At 45.0% G+C, this 15,364-nt stretch overlaps 1 protein-coding gene across 2 annotated transcripts in view; it reads left to right on the top strand.

Moving 5' to 3' along the window:
- Window positions 1-337: 337 nt before the first annotated feature.
- Window positions 338-15,364, top strand: part of usp24 (ubiquitin specific peptidase 24) — a 30,583-nt gene continuing 15,556 nt past the window's right edge. Inside the window, exons 1-27 of one of the 2 annotated variants that reach the window (XM_084355518.1) lie at window positions 338-794; window positions 4,058-4,226; window positions 4,470-4,537; window positions 4,645-4,788; window positions 5,805-5,930; window positions 6,263-6,298; window positions 6,408-6,473; window positions 7,547-7,612; window positions 7,925-7,999; window positions 8,459-8,617; window positions 8,741-8,855; window positions 9,009-9,112; window positions 9,286-9,393; window positions 9,498-9,593; window positions 9,700-9,861; window positions 11,931-12,038; window positions 12,130-12,279; window positions 12,560-12,691; window positions 13,207-13,318; window positions 13,419-13,495; window positions 13,592-13,732; window positions 13,897-13,950; window positions 14,038-14,153; window positions 14,389-14,455; window positions 14,545-14,655; window positions 14,744-14,842; window positions 15,161-15,334. In XM_084355518.1, the coding sequence (XP_084211644.1) occupies window positions 516-794; window positions 4,058-4,226; window positions 4,470-4,537; window positions 4,645-4,788; window positions 5,805-5,930; window positions 6,263-6,298; window positions 6,408-6,473; window positions 7,547-7,612; window positions 7,925-7,999; window positions 8,459-8,617; window positions 8,741-8,855; window positions 9,009-9,112; window positions 9,286-9,393; window positions 9,498-9,593; window positions 9,700-9,861; window positions 11,931-12,038; window positions 12,130-12,279; window positions 12,560-12,691; window positions 13,207-13,318; window positions 13,419-13,495; window positions 13,592-13,732; window positions 13,897-13,950; window positions 14,038-14,153; window positions 14,389-14,455; window positions 14,545-14,655; window positions 14,744-14,842; window positions 15,161-15,334 (3,114 nt within the window). In that variant the 5' untranslated portion in view covers window positions 338-515. Of the gene's footprint in view, window positions 795-4,057; window positions 4,227-4,469; window positions 4,538-4,644; window positions 4,789-5,804; window positions 5,931-6,262; window positions 6,299-6,407; window positions 6,474-7,546; window positions 7,613-7,924; window positions 8,000-8,458; window positions 8,618-8,740; window positions 8,856-9,008; window positions 9,113-9,285; window positions 9,394-9,497; window positions 9,594-9,699; window positions 9,862-11,930; window positions 12,039-12,129; window positions 12,280-12,559; window positions 12,692-13,206; window positions 13,319-13,418; window positions 13,496-13,591; window positions 13,733-13,896; window positions 13,951-14,037; window positions 14,172-14,388; window positions 14,456-14,544; window positions 14,656-14,743; window positions 14,843-15,160; window positions 15,335-15,364 lie in introns of both variants that reach the window. The other variant, XM_084355517.1, reaches the window with a different exon arrangement.

The raw sequence follows: 15,364 nt of genomic DNA, 5'->3' as shown, positions 1-15,364 counted from the left end.
ATCTGTTGAGGCGGGTTTTTAAGTTTCTCTATCAACACTTGGCCCGAGAAGTTTGTGTTATTTTCAGAAATCTTAGCTGAAATGGCCTATACTGGGAGATTTTAATGAGGTTACACCATCATCACTGTGGAAGCCAATTTTTGCCAGGTACATTAAATATATTAAGTTTTTCACTTTTTAAAAAAAAACTTTGGTTTTCTATGTTTGTTTGTTTTTTCCTGGCAACAATGGGCTTCCGTAGATAATTGACAGATCCCACAGTACAAATGTTAATCAGTAATTATCCCTAGAAATCATTAAATGTCTAGGAATGTTCATTGCGCGCGCTCCCGCGAGGAGCATGCAGTTCTCGGGCAGACAGAAGTCGCCATAACACCTGTGTCGGCGCTGTTGTGGGGGAAGCCAGATCGTGACAGGCTAGCAGCAGTCGACTGTAAACATGGCGGCGTGCACAGCTACAGGGCTGTGCCGAACACCCCGTTACTATTAGCCTGCGAGACGGAGACACCCCGAAAATGGAGACCGAAGAGGAGCAGCACATAACCACGCTCCTCTGCATGGGTTTCCCGGATCCCGACGTGATAAGGAAAGCGCTCCGGCTGGCGAAGAACGACATCAACGAGGCAGTGGCGCTCCTGACCAACGAAAGCCCCGGACTCGGGTACGGATACGAGCCGATGGAGAGCGGGCCTTCACCCGGCTTGGGCTCGAGTGGGGACGGGGAAAACAGCGGGCGCACCGGGACGGGAGGATTCGACCCCCCGCCTGCATACCACGATGTTGTGGATAGCGAGGTGAGAAACGAGCCGCGGTTTGACCGAGCATCAACTGAGGGAGCGAGGGGAGGTGAACACATTGTAAGTTACTGGGTGTAGAGAGAGAGAGAGGGAGAGAGTGGGCTCGCCCATTTAACTAGCTAAACTTAGCGGCTTCATGCTACATGCACCGAGCCCAACGTGAGCTGTCAGAGCTGGGGGCTGAAATGCTCTCCTCTCCCTCGGGACTGTGCGTGTCACTGGCTCATAGTGACCAGAAGATAGTCCGCTAACATGAAGCTGAGCTGCTCAAATTATGGAGCAGAAAAAGCTAGTCCAAACTTACAAGCTAACCCAGCTAGCTAACGATAGTAGCTGGCTAGCTAACGGCAGTTGAGAGTTGAACGCGCCAGTGACTGGACAAGGTGTGCACAGGGGGCATCACTGTGGGGGGGGGATGCAATCATATATTTAATCAGGGGGGGTACTCTGGTAGTAGTGGGTTAGCGGTTCTGACAGCTAGCGAGCCGACACCTGGCTGGATCCAGTCGGTGTGCTCTGCTCTGCAGAGGTTAGCCAGAGTTAGCTGGCCGGTTGGATGACAGCGTCAACCGTGCACAGCTCCTGCCGAGATTGCAGTCCACTCGAACCGGACTCCGAAGAGGTTTCGCAATGTCCTTGACATACGTGGCCATTTTGATCTTTCTTTTGTCCACATTTCCAGCTATTAAAATCAGTTTTCATGTCTTCATGTGTGTAGTTCATCGCAGAGCATGTGAGGAAGGCCCCTTGTGGCATTTGATGCTGCAAGGCTTTGACACCGACTCTCCGACAGCCATATGACAGTTGTCATTAATTTACCTGCAGGTCTTATCATTTCGTCCTAGTTCCCTGTGTATGTGTGGTGTAATAACTGTAAACTGCATTACCCACCTGTACATGCAGTACAAGTCATGGCAGGATTGCTTTGACTGACACCTCGAGGCTGATTGACTTCAGCAACTTGACCTCAAACCTGTTGCTCTCCCAGATCCTCTGAAGTCGTGCAGTGATCAATGCTTTCTGAGAAAGCCACAAATCATTTGATGTGTAAGATCGTGTATCCAGGCTTTTCAACCACTTGTTGTTTTCATTTGATGGCAATGCGGTCTGAGCTTCTGTCATTACGGGTCAGTACACATCTCTGCTCTGGTCCCAGTATCTACAGGCCATCCCCTTCACATCTTCCTGCTCCTCTAACTTCCTCACTCTTGGAGATGTAGGCTGTTACAGTGAGTGTGTTATAAATGACAATTGACATTTACAGCATGCAGAAAATAGCACACACCTGCAGGTCACTGTAAATAATAAGCCTATTTTTTTCTAGATGTGCCAATAACACAGCTCAAAGGGACTCGTTCTCTCAGGTCATTGAATCTCTGACAGCTGCCAACATTATCTTCCCCACATGTGCCAACATACAGTATGCGACACATGCCAAAGAAGTGTAATTTGAACCTATATTTTCCATCTGTCCCAACTTGTCCAATGCATGATCGATGCATGCTTGAGTAGTTTCGCTCTGTCTGCACACGTATATTACAGCGACATTAACAACTGTCAGTCCCGACACGAGCAGTCGACAGAATAAGCCACAAAGATGAAAAGTGCTTTATGTGCTTTCTTTTCTTCCTCTGTCTGCTGTGTTTGTGCTTAAGAGGCATGTCATAGGTCTCTGGCCTCATGTTATGCTCCTAAATATAGCCCCGCAGTCTCCCTGACACACACAAACACATTGCAGTTTTTTGCAGGGGGTCCCAGGAGGGTTGTGGGGTGCATAGTAACAGAGTGGGGCTGAGTTACCTCATCGTCCTGCACAACCAAACACATGCATACTGTGCCTTTGAGACCTGAAGCGTTGCCCCCACAAGGCTTGAAACGCTCGAGTGCTGTGCAGCTTATTTGCATGTTTATTCTCCTGCTTGTTGATTATTTGTAGGAGGATCTGTATGTTGTAATCAGATTTTGATACCCAGATTTTCAGTTAGTTCTGGAAATCCTGCCAGCAGTGAAATGTCTCTTCTAGTCTTTGAACCTAGTGCTTTCTAGGCCCGGTGTTAGCTTAGCCTCTCTCTCCCTCTCTCTCTCTCTCGCTTTCCTTCCTCTCATCCATCTGTCTGTCATTTCTAATTTTCTTCGAAAGGGAAGGGATGAAATATGATGCTTCTCAGCTTTCTGCTTCCCTTCCCTCCATCCTGTTCTCCTCTTCTTCATGTCCAGTCCATCACGTTATATGTATCGATATGCTGAGCGGTAAAACATGCACTAGGCACAGTCATATCGATGTATTGAAAATGGTAAGACTTGATCGAAGTATTTATACTTTGCAGCGCCCGCTAACAAAGTGGACAAATGAGCTGTAGGCTAATAGTTTTGGTCATTTACAATGTAGTGAGAGCTGATTCCCAGGGCTCAGTCGTAGGTGACGATACTTTTTCACAAAGCGGCAGGCCAAACCTCCATAGAGAGCAACGCTTCGTTTAATGTTTCACATAAATACGATGCAAACATTAGTGGATTTCAGATATGACGTACCTCAGTGTTGCTTTGTGTGTCAGTGTTTTCCACTGAGCTTTCAGAGGAGGGAGTTCTGCAGTTTAATCATAAATATTCACATAACTTCATGAATATGTAAACAACTTTATGATGTAAATAATTCAATAATCCTTTGTCTGCTTTTGCTTTCACCACACGGACTCACAGACTTTACTGCCGCTAGCAATGAGACTGTGCCTAAGCTAGGCGTTTTCAACTGTACATGCAGGAGGTAAAACGTTGACTTTTAACTTGCATTTCATCTGTTTAGATATGACCGCAGGAAAAAAAAATCGTAGCATCACCCTACTAACGTGACAATGTCGTGTCACGTTAGCAGGGTTTTCATCACATTTGACTTTAGCTCTCACACCCTGTCTTACACATCACAACCCTTTCGCTTGGTGAAACATTTGAAAACCTGTCTGGACTTGTTCGGAGAGCTTCTTCGAGGAAAGAGATGGACGAAAAGATGAAGAGATGAAGGGCAGATCGCTGAGGAGAGGACACACTTTCCTAACGCCGGCTGCTATCGCTCTTCTCCCAGAGGGAGGAAGCGAATCGAGCATCATCCTGTCTGACTTTCACATTGCCTGAGGACATTTGGATTATCCTTGCACAGAGGACAGTTGTGTCACAAAACAATGGTCGAAGCGGGGACCAGCTGTGTGAGATTTTGTCAGCCATTGTATTAGGTTGTAATTTAGTCATTTATGTGTGTTTTGCAGAGGAGCAATGATGAGAATGGGAACTGCTCCGGGGGCAGCATGGAGTTTCCCACCACCAACTTGTACGAGCTGGAGAGTCGAGTCTTCACAGACCACTGGTCGATACCTTACAAGAGGGAGGAGTCCCTGGGCAAGTGTCTTATCGCGTCCACCTGCCTCGCCCGGCACGGTAAGTCCATGTTTGTGTGGGATGACTTTTTTTTTTTTTTTTCCTGCTTTAAACTAAATGCTCTCAATCTGCGTAATTGTGTAGGCGGCATGTTTTCTTTGGACCGTTGGGTGTTTTTCACATGTTGTTATTTTGGACACTTATATCACATGGCCCAATCTGTGTCTCTGATGTCACAGCCAATTTCTGTCCATGTTTAGACATTGGATGAATTTGTGAATCCAACGTGTCCCTCTCTGCCAGGTCTCGCTGATGCTGATGAGAACTGCAAGCGGTTCATGGACCGCTGCATGCCGGAGGCCTTTAAAAAGGTGAGCAGTGAAGACCCAGAGGTTTAAGTGACTGCGTAGCACTTGATTAGTTAACATACTCCGTGCCAACTTTCCTCCTTTGTGTCTGTTTCGTTCATTGTCACCAGTTGCTGACCAGCAGTGCCGTGCACAAATGGGGCACAGAGATTCACGAGGGGATCTACAACATGCTCATGCTGCTGGTGGAGCTGGTTGCAGAGAGAGTCAAGCAGGACCCCGTACCTATAAACCTGATGGGAGTCCTGACTATGGTGCGTTTTCTTTCTGCGTCACTGTTAATATTTGTCCATTATGTTTTTTAAGTCTTTCTTTAAATATATTTTAACTTTGAAGTAAATAAATTGCCCTTGAAATGGGCTGAAATCGATAAGTGGGAAACCTATAATTAATGCCAAGGACACATTGCCTGCGTTAGCAGCACTTTCCCAGCGGAGCCTCTTACTTTCCATTCCAGCTTCTCGCCTGTTTCTTCTGCATTGCAAGCAGATCTCAGAAAAAGTAGAGTCTGAAGATGATCTTTTATAGTCATATGCACATCATAGCAGTGTGTCACTACAGTCTCAACATCTATATCTGTATAATATGTCACAGACACGAAAACAATATATAAAAGGCAAAATCCTTATAGAAAGATATGGCTGGCAGTGGAGCAGAAGCGAGGCTGTCTGTGTGGACACGCGTGCGAGCACAAGCAGTTCAGTGATGCAGCCACATTGCTCATGCTGGCAACGTGTTCCAGGCGCAACGAATCTCCAAGTAATGGTAGCCAAGTTTAAATTAAACTGTTCAATTAGTCAATATTACATGGCGGATGATCAGTTATGATAATTGCTTTGAATGTGCACTCTTATTGCAATGGTTAAATCTTTGATTATCAACGGTGACAATAAAGCATGAACAGATAACATAGTTTGTTTACAGTACTTGAGTTTGATTAAGATATTGTGTTAAAAGTTTGCAAAGTAACTTGTAACCAAAGTTATCAAATAAATGTAGTGGAGTGAAAATACAATATTTGCCTCTAAAAATTAGTGGAGTAAAGTACAAGTACCTCAAACAAGTACAGTACTTGAGTAGATGTACCTTTAAGTTAATCTACATCTGTGTATAATTGGTGAATCTGTACATTTGTATGCAAGTATTCGTCTACTTTTAACAAGAAATGCTTGTTCTGCTTTTTAGAAACCAGGCACATGACATGACAGTGTCTAAATATGTCAGGAGTAATTTACACATTTATGTTCTTTGTCTTTGATCTTGTGTTCAGGCCTTCAACCCTGACAATGAGTACCATTTTAAAAACCGCATGAAGGCCTGTCAGAGGAACTGGGCTGAAGTTTTTGGAGAAGAGGCCAACATGTTTGCTGTCTCCCCTAGCAACACGTATCAAAAAGTAAGGAAACCTCTGTTTGTCTGGACTTTTCCTGCACTGTTTCTTTTGTAAGGATGTGATGTGTGCTTGTTAAATCCAGATGCACTCGGAAGTATGTAAAGCCGTGCTCGTACTGATATACACGCTTCCTTATTAGCCTTTGTTTACGGTTCATAGCCGTGTGAAGAGGCAGCCAACGAGTTCTTCATCCCCGCTGTTGTGTAACCGAGCCACGGGGATCAGCAGAACATGCGTGACTGACACACAACAGCTGTCAGAAAACTTTATGTGCTTGTGTGTGTTGCAATGACATTGTCGAATACATCAAGTGAAAACATAATTATCTCTTTCAGGAGCCTCATGGTTGGCTGGTTGATTTAGTGAACCGAGTGAGTAACGCGCAGTCGTCCTCTTTTATATTATCTCCATATACAGGTGACGAAGTTGTTTCAGAGTTTTGCCTCATCTGTCCCCTCTCTTCTTCTTTTCTCTGTCAAGTTTGGAGAGTTGGGAGGATTCACTGCCATCCAGACTAAGCTCAACACTGATGAAATCGAGATCGCTGTAAGCAGAACCGTCCTTCCTTTCATCTTTTCGCCTTCCTTACAAATGTTCTGACGTAGCGCCGGAGTGATGAAATAGTTGACGGATGAAGAGGGGCGCTGTGGACAGCCTATACAGGCAAAAGGTCACCATGTTTACCCCCACGGCTCTCAGCTGCAGGGTGCTGAATGTCCCTCTCTTCTCCCCCTCTCGCTAATACTCACTTACACACAAACACACTCTCTCATCCTCCCGCTGTGTGATGGTTGAAATGCTCTGTTGTGTTACGTGTTCTGAGGCATCCTTGTACTGATGCTTCCTTCTGGGAACCTGGCCGGAACCACAGCAGCGCACAGCCATTGATTCGCACACATGCATGCACGCTCCCTCTAGCCATTAGCATATTAATAAGGCAGGGACCGGTTTGCGGACCACTGTTGCACTCTTCAGCGGCAGCGGGAGCGCAGCAGAGTGTGTAAGCCGTCAGATACCTAGCGTACTCCAAGCACAAGAGAGACTGAAAGTGAAAGGAGGAAAGATAATGGAGGAGTGCTCCTTCCTTTACTGACTCCCAGGGGTGACTCATTCATTTGTCTGCTTTGAGCAGGAAGTCAAGTGCAAAGGGGGGGAATTCAGTGAGTGAATGGAGGAGGAAGGTGGAGGAGCCCAGAAGCAGAGATGGAAGATAGCCAGAGAAAAAGAGACAGGAACACGGGAACCATTCATTAAGCTCCTGTGATTTAGCACTGAATGACAAATGACAGCTGGGCTCCGGGATTGGAAAACTCAGCCTCACATCTGTTTACGATCACTCCCGTTCACTCTCATGCAGCAGTGAAAACACAGTATCAGTTTGACCTCTCGCCTAAATGCTTGAATATGAGAGGAGTGGCTGGATGCCATTGTTGTGTCTGTTTGCTTTAATAAGCCACCAAACGTGACACATCTCTGAGTGTCACAAGAGGGATTTTGTTGACACACCTACAGAGGACTATTCTCATGTTAGTCATACTCATCTTGTACTGATAAGCTGATTTATGTTGTGGTTTGTATCATGGCTGAGTTCCTCTGTTTCTTTCTGGTCGCCTGCACAGAGCGTGTCAGCTCTGGTCCAGCCTCTTGGAGTTGGTGCAGAATACCTGAACTCCAGCCTCGTACAGGTAAACCTTCCTGTATACACACACACACATACACCTTTTTTTTCAATTAGTTCAACTGCTTCTACTGTGCATGTGTATGTTTACACTGTCTCTATTTCTCCTTGTAATGTAACTCACGTCTGGTCAACTTGTTTACTGTCTAACTTTGTTCCAGTGTTGAAATGATCACTTGTGTTTGTTTACATGACCCTTGTGCTTCCTTCTGATTTCTATGCTGTTTTCATTCGCTGTATCTTCTTACTGTTTTGCTGCTGCATCAGCCATTTTTCCCCCACAGGGACTAACCCATTCTCATATTGTTTTTTTTCCCAGCCAATGCTTGATCCAGTCATCCATAAGATGATCAAGTATGTACAGAACCTGGAGGAAAAAGACCTTAAAGACAAGGTAACGTTTTATATCTGTCACACTCTTTATGGTTTTTGTTCGCGAGTAAAGGCAGCTTGTTTTTACATTGGGGTTGGGAAGCCGGTGAGGGATCTTGTCCTTGTTGCTGCACTAGTGTATGGGCACTTTCTCAGATGGATTTGAGGAATACCGTGAATTTTACATTGTGCAAAAAAAGACGTGGGCGCAGTTTATTTACAAGAGGGATTTAAATTGGATTTGATTAGATCGTTCAATAGTGGGCGTGGCCGAGTAATTGCAACAAGCTGTGGAGAACTGTTGGGTCCGCCACACCTGTATTTTTAGATCAGGACATTAACAAGGGGGAAATAATAGCACAATCAGCTCTTTTGCGCAGTAAATTGCAAAATAATCAAAGTTGAAGAACTTGTGTATGTTGATTGTGACCTAACGAAGAAGTTTAAACTTAGTTGTTCCTCATTTGCCTTTTAATCGTAGCGTCTGGTCAGCATCCCTGACCTGCTGTCGGCCATCAAGCTGCTGTGTATGAGGTTCCAGAGGGAGCTGGTTACTGTGGTGGATGACCTGCGGCTGGACACGCTGCTGCGCATGCTCAAAACCCCTCACTTCTCCACCAAGATGAACTCCCTCAAAGAGGTCAGCTCTTACAGGATCTGAACTGTCGAGTCTAAACTACACAAAATAACCTTTTTTTTTTTTGTTTTTTAATCAGTTTTTGATTTCATGTTAAAGCGGTTTTGTTTATTTTTTTCTCCCAAGGTGACAAAGTTAATAGAGGAGAGTACAGTGTCTAAGACGGTGAAAAATGCCATTGACACGGATAAACTTCTGGACTGGCTGGTGGAGAACTCAGTCCTATCAATAGCATTGGAGGGTAAGAAAATAAACCACTTCCTGCCACAAACGGATTAAAAAGGAAGCATGCCACAAAGTGCTTCGCAAAACACTCAAACAAAACAGAAATGATGAGGCTTTAGCCCGAGGTTGACTGTATTCTCGGTGCTTATTAGATATTTCTGTGTTCCAGGAAACATTGACCAGGCTCAGTACTGTGAGAGGATTAAAGGAATCATTGAGTTACTGGGAAGTAAACTGTCGCTGGACGAACTCTCCAAGATCTGGAAGATACAGGTCAGCACCAGAGCACGCATCACAGCAGCAACAACACAGTCACGTCTGCGTTATTTATTACACTGCCGTTAAGCGTGTAATTGCGAAACTGAACTGTTTCCATATTTTCTATACATTGAAGTCGGCGCGTATTTCTGCGAGTGTGACAAATGCCTCTTGTGTGGACGTTTCAGGCGGGCCAGTCATCAACTGTGATAGAAAACATTCATACAATCATTGCTGCTGCTGCTGTGAAGTTCAGCTTCGATCAACTCACCCACCTCTTTGTCCTCATACAGAAGGTCAGTGCTGTCCCTGTGACATTTCGGGAATAAATTGTCTTCATGAAACCTGAACTGGAAGTCTGTGTGTGGTATTAATAATAATGTTTTTGCACGTTGTTTAGAGCTGGGAGGTTGAGAGTGACCGCGTGAGGCAGAAGCTGCTCAGTCTGATCGGGAGGATCGGCAGGGAGGCTCGCTCTGAAACTACAGCTGGAAAGGTGTGTTGGCATATCAGTCATAAAACAAGTATGCTGGGTTTCATTATTAGAGTGAAGTCTGAATCATCTTGTGTGTGTGTGTGTGTTTGTGTGTGTGTCTGTTTAGGTGCTGGAGGTGCTGTGGGAGTTGGCTCACCTCCCCACCCTGCCCACCAGTCTAGTTCAGCAGGCGTTGGAGGAGCATCTGGGGATTCTGAGCGATGCCTACGCTGTCAAGGAGACCGTCAAACGCAGTTACATCATTAAGTGTATTGAGGACATTAAGAAGGTGAGACAGACATGCTCCAGATGCTCAGTGGTGTCTCTGTGGTTGTCGAGGCTGGTGTTAATTGCAGTTTAAACTGCAGTTTAGTGGCTCTAAGAGTGAATATACTTACTATGTTTATGTTAGAATAACGAGGCTGTTCCTTGCTCAACATGTTTAAAGGAAACACCACATTGGGCCCCTACATTTTTCTCCCTGCTTTGACAGTTTTGTTCTAAAGTTAGCATGTCCTTGTCACTGCTGCATATTACCCTTCAACTTTTGTTTGTCTGCATCTCTTCCATCTGAGTGTGTCCCGGTCTGTCAACCAGGGTAACTGAGATGGGACCAAACAGTGTGTGTCTATCATGAGTTCATTATTAATTTCAAAGCTTTATTTGAAAGTCAAGGCAAAGGTCTGATGTTTTTCTCTTGGTTGATCAGCCCCTCAGACCATGCCAGAAACACTTGGCCGGTGTCACCCAATAACTCCCCTTTTACTCCCTCCTTTCTCCTCCCTCCTTCTCCACTGCCTCAGTATCTCCTTGAGTCAACTGACGGATTATCAATAATCCCTTCATATTAATGTTTGCATAAAAAGAGCATCTGTCAAAACATTTTGACATGAAAACCAGTCGATTCTTTATAGGATAACCTTTCACTTTTATTGATTAAGGTTATTATCGACGCTTTTGCTTAAAAACCCCCAGCCACCTGCCCGGCCATCGTGCATTCATAAACAGTACATGAACATTTAAAAAATGGTTTATAACACACTATAATGTAGTTGTAAGTCAGGATAAGTGTTTATATATGTATTAGTCAAGAGCTATAATTCATCCTGTGTGGAGGCTGATGTATAAACATGAGTGACGATATACGAAAACACAGTTGTAGCAATCTAAAATATGTCTACATTGGAAAACTTACAGTACATTCTTCTCTATCTGGAGCATCAGAAACTTGTCTTGGACACTTCATATGTTCACCTGCCATAGGCTCCACCATTCCACCTATATGCTGTAGCCAACTCTGTCCCTACGGCTGCTCCTCCCTTCATCTATGACAAACCAATCTTTGCTGTTTGACATTAATTGTATTACTACCGGTGCGCGCAGGGTGGGAAAGTCGCCACAGGCTCCAGATTGAAAAACTCTGGTATTCAGCGGCTATAATTGTGCAGATCCTAACTGCAGATCAATGGCTTTAAAGGAACCTTGACTGCGTCTCATAGGTATCATATGCATCATACAACCGAGCAATCACTAATGTTTTCTATGCTTTTCTAACTTTGAAATGTACCTCCCAGCCTGACAAAAACTCACTTGTTACCGATGCGTACAGATGTCCCACCTCAAATAAAATGTATGTTTCTAGACTCACACTCAGGAGGACAGTAAAGGCAGCGACACCCAAAGCTCATTTCTTACGGGCACTTGGGGCAAGAAGAAAGCTAACTCTTTGGCCAAAGTAAGAGAAGAAGCCAATATAACTTATAACTCCACTGATTGATCTGTGTCCAATCTCGCTGCTTCACACCTGCCAGCCAATCGTGGAGGAGGGCTTGACCACAAAGGGGTTTCGTTGGTCACAGGTTGATAATTTCACACTTGATTGTAACGTGAGGTAGTTTAACCAGGTGTTTGTTAATCTTCTGCTTGCCTCACTAAGAGGGCTTTGGCACTGACTAATGATTACACAGCGGTGTTGGTCTTGTCCTGGGTGAGAGTGATTTTTAGCTGCTGGATGAGTGGTCAGCTTTGGTGGAAGTGCTCGCACATTTACTCATGCAAGGAGGGATCGAATCAGAGCCTTGGGTTTATAAAGAAGAGCATGTTTGATATTTGCTTTTGGCTTTAAAAACAATCGTAAGAGAACAAATTTAAACTGGAGCACATTTTACCATCCCTGGCTCTGATTTTCTTTCTCACGTTCACACAGCTACAATAATGGAGAGCCTGTGATGACAAAATCTGATTAACAAAAACCATCACAGCCCTCTGATTTTGTAGCATTTGTTTGGGAGTTTGTTCTGCCTTAGTGGATATCATTTTCCAATTTTCCAATGTATCTGTGTGTGTGTGTCTCCACAGGCCTCTCAGCAGAGCAGTCCACAGGCAGTGTGGGTTGTCCCTGCTCTCCGTCAGCTGCACGAGATCACCCGTTCTTTCATCAAGCAGACCTACCAGAAACAAGACAAGGTAACACAAACACGCATGCAAGTAAACAAACACATCGATAGCAGTCCATCGTGCAGTGTTGCTACATTAACCTTTCCCTGCCTCCCCGCAGAGCATCATCCAGGACTTGAAGAAGAACTTTGAGATCGTCAAGCTGATCACAGGATCGCTAGTTTGCTGCCATCGACTGGCTGTGACCGCCGGGGGGAATAACGGCCTCTCGGGCTCGACTCTGGTGGACGGACGATACACCTACCAGGAGGTTCGTCTTTGTCAGAGTTTCACTCAAGTTAGATTTAATTATCAGGAGTCAGGACTATATTTATTTTGTTTCTTATTTCCCTTCTCTGTCATGTAATTTTATTCATCATCTTTACTGTTGATTGCCATCGCAGTTAATAATTTTACATTACGAGCGATGTCACTTGAGGCGTAATTTTATCTGAGCTGGGGGTAGGTTTTACACAGCGCACAAGAAGTTATTAAACTTGTGCAGCACATTGTTAAACAGCATGTTGACAGTGTCTGAAATTTCTGTTTAGTATCTGGACAGCCACCTGCGCTTCCTGGCCTTCTTCCTCCAGGAGGCCAGCCTCTACCTGGTCTGGAACAGGGCCAAGGAGCTCTGGGAGTGCTTGGTGTCGGGGCCGGATGTCTGTGAACTTGACCGTGAGGTATGAAAACCGTTCCGCTAATGATTCTCGTGTCCTTGGTTTGTTTGTGTGTGCGCGATTACAATCACCTCACTCTGGATGATTGCTCAGGAGGAACAAAGGCACTACAAACATTTGACATTCACTCCAGGCTGTTATATCTGTTAGAACAGTGCCCAAGGCAGGTACAAGTACACACTGTACATTAGGATGAGTTGCTTAAACCATGTAATTCCATGCTGTTCCACGATGCCCTTTGTTACCTGGTGTTTCAAGTGTTTGTTGTACATCTTTTTCAAAATATCTGCAGCAAAGCTCTTAAGCCACACATAGACACAAGATTAGATCAGAGTGGGTGTGTGGGTAATTTTGTTGGGAGCAAAACTGTCAATCTGACTGACTGAATTTGTTTAACTGACCTTGGTCACGTTTCCATCTTAACCAAAAGTGCTGCACCAGCTACTCCTTGTTAACCAAAACAATAGGCAGTGGTATGGTATTGTGCAGTAAACGTGGTGTGTTTTCGATGTGTGCAGATGTGTTTTGAGTGGTTCACCAAAGGACAGCATGACCTCGAGAGTGATGTTCAGCAGCAGCTCTTCAAGGAGAAGATCCTTAAACTGGAGCCTTATGAGATCACCATGAATGGTGAGAGACTCTGCGGGGAGATGCGCTGTTAACAGCATCACCACCTGTCACGATTAGCATGAATAAGAATGTGATACAACATGTTTTCTGTGTCTCTCAGGTTTCAATCTGTTTAAGACCTTCTTTGAGAATGTTAATCTATGTGACCATCGCCTCAAACGCCAGGGAACTCAGCTGGTTAGTCCTTACTCACGTGTTTCTCTGCATTTTCTTTTTTCTTTTGTCACTGAGACCTGACATTTATATTGAACGTATTATGTTGCCTGATTTTAGTGCGTGGAACGCCTTGACCTGGCAGGGATGGATTTTATCTGGCGCATCGCCATGGAAACCCCTGATGAAGAGATAGCCAACGAAGCAATTCAGCTCATCATTACTTATAGCTACACTAACCTCAATCCCAAGATGAAGAAGGTCAGTATACCTCTCTCTGCGCACACACTCTGGCCCAGTCCTCAAGCAGTCTGCCTTCATTTGTGGAGTATATGTTGCAAATGGTGTCATTATGAAACAGGAGTACAAGTGCCCCTTTTTTATAACTTGAAATCACAAATGTTAATGACTTCTCTTCCGTACAGGATTCAGTGTCTTTGCACAAGAAGTTCATCGCTGATTGTTACAAGCGATTGGAGGTAAGTGGTGGAATATGTTACCGTGAGGAGAGATTGTGCCGTTTCAAAGAAATCAACTCCTGAAAGGTCATTTTTTTGGTTTCTCAGGCAGCCAGCTCGGCCCTGGGTGGGCCTACTTTAACACATGCTGTTACTAGGGCAACCAAGATGCTGACGGCCACTGCCATGCCGACCGTGGCCACATCTGTACAATCTCCATCCAGGTACAGAGGGGGGTTTGGGTAAGAACATAGTTACTTAACCTATTAAAACACGTTTGTTTGAAGTGTCCCTTCTCCGACGTCTTACTAACCAGTAGTGATAGAGAGTAAAGGTCATCTGTCTTATCGTCTTTCAATCCACTAATCAACTAATTGTTGGCGCTCTAGTATGAAACACACAAGTAAAACCACTTTTTTTCAGACTGGTTGTACTTTCTTTTTTTGTGTTCATCTCTAGATCAACTAAGCTCGTGATAATCGAAAGACTGCTGCTATTGGCTGAACGCTATGTCATCACTATAGAGGTAGGCACCGTCTTCTTCACCTTTTTATAGTAATTAATGAGAAACAATCACAAGAAGAGGATTTTCATTGTTTGTGTGTGTCTCTGTAGGATATGTACTCAGTTCCACGCACTATTCTACCTCATGGGGCTTCGTACAATGGACACCCTGTTACTCTTCACATCACCTACGAGTCAACCAAAGACACTTTCAGCTTAGAGGTACTGTAAGTCCTTTCCTAGTGTCGTGTAGAGGTAATTCTACAGAGAAAACAACCCTGCTCTCTGTGTGTGTGTTTGTGTCCTGCAGACCCACAGTAATGAGACAATAGGAAGCATCCGGTGGAAGATCGCTGAGCACTTGAGCTGTCCAGTGGATAATGTCCAGATCTTTGCCAACGACAGTGTGGTGAGTCTTGATGTTAATCTGTCAGTGACGGGGACTTTGTGCTCCTCTTTTGTTTTTAAAAGCAGAATTGTACCTTTCACTCCCTCATCAAAGTATTTTGCCCCTCTCCCAATCACGTGTTTCCCCTGAAGCCAGTACACATTACAAACTGCGAAGCAGTGCACAAAAAAAATCAGTCAGGGCCGGGCGCCACCTCCTCTTTGTTGGTGGCTTGGTTCGCCGCATCCATTGTGCGGCAGGGGAAACACAGCCTCGAACAACCTCAATCCCTGTTTTTCTCTCACGCCGTCCCTTCACTGCTCCTCCACCGTGTGTTAGTTGACCATGAATCGGGACCAGAAGCTGCTGTCCCAGCTCGGCTTCAACGACGAGCAGAGCCTGACTGTGAAGAGCTCGGGCACAGGCACTCCCTCTGGCAGCTCCGAGTCCTCGGCCTCCGCCTCCAGCAGTTCCAGCTCGGCTGTCTTCAACTCGGCCTACGCCTTGGAGCAGGTAACAGCTGAGATATATGGCTTTACACTT

This window comes from Pagrus pagrus, assembly GCF_965226575.1.
Source record: "Pagrus pagrus genome assembly, chromosome: 6".
Classification (NCBI taxonomy): Eukaryota; Metazoa; Chordata; class Actinopteri; order Spariformes; family Sparidae; genus Pagrus; species Pagrus pagrus.
The sequence above is the reverse complement of the archived record's forward strand: the minus strand, read 5'-3'. Positions and strand labels throughout refer to the sequence as shown.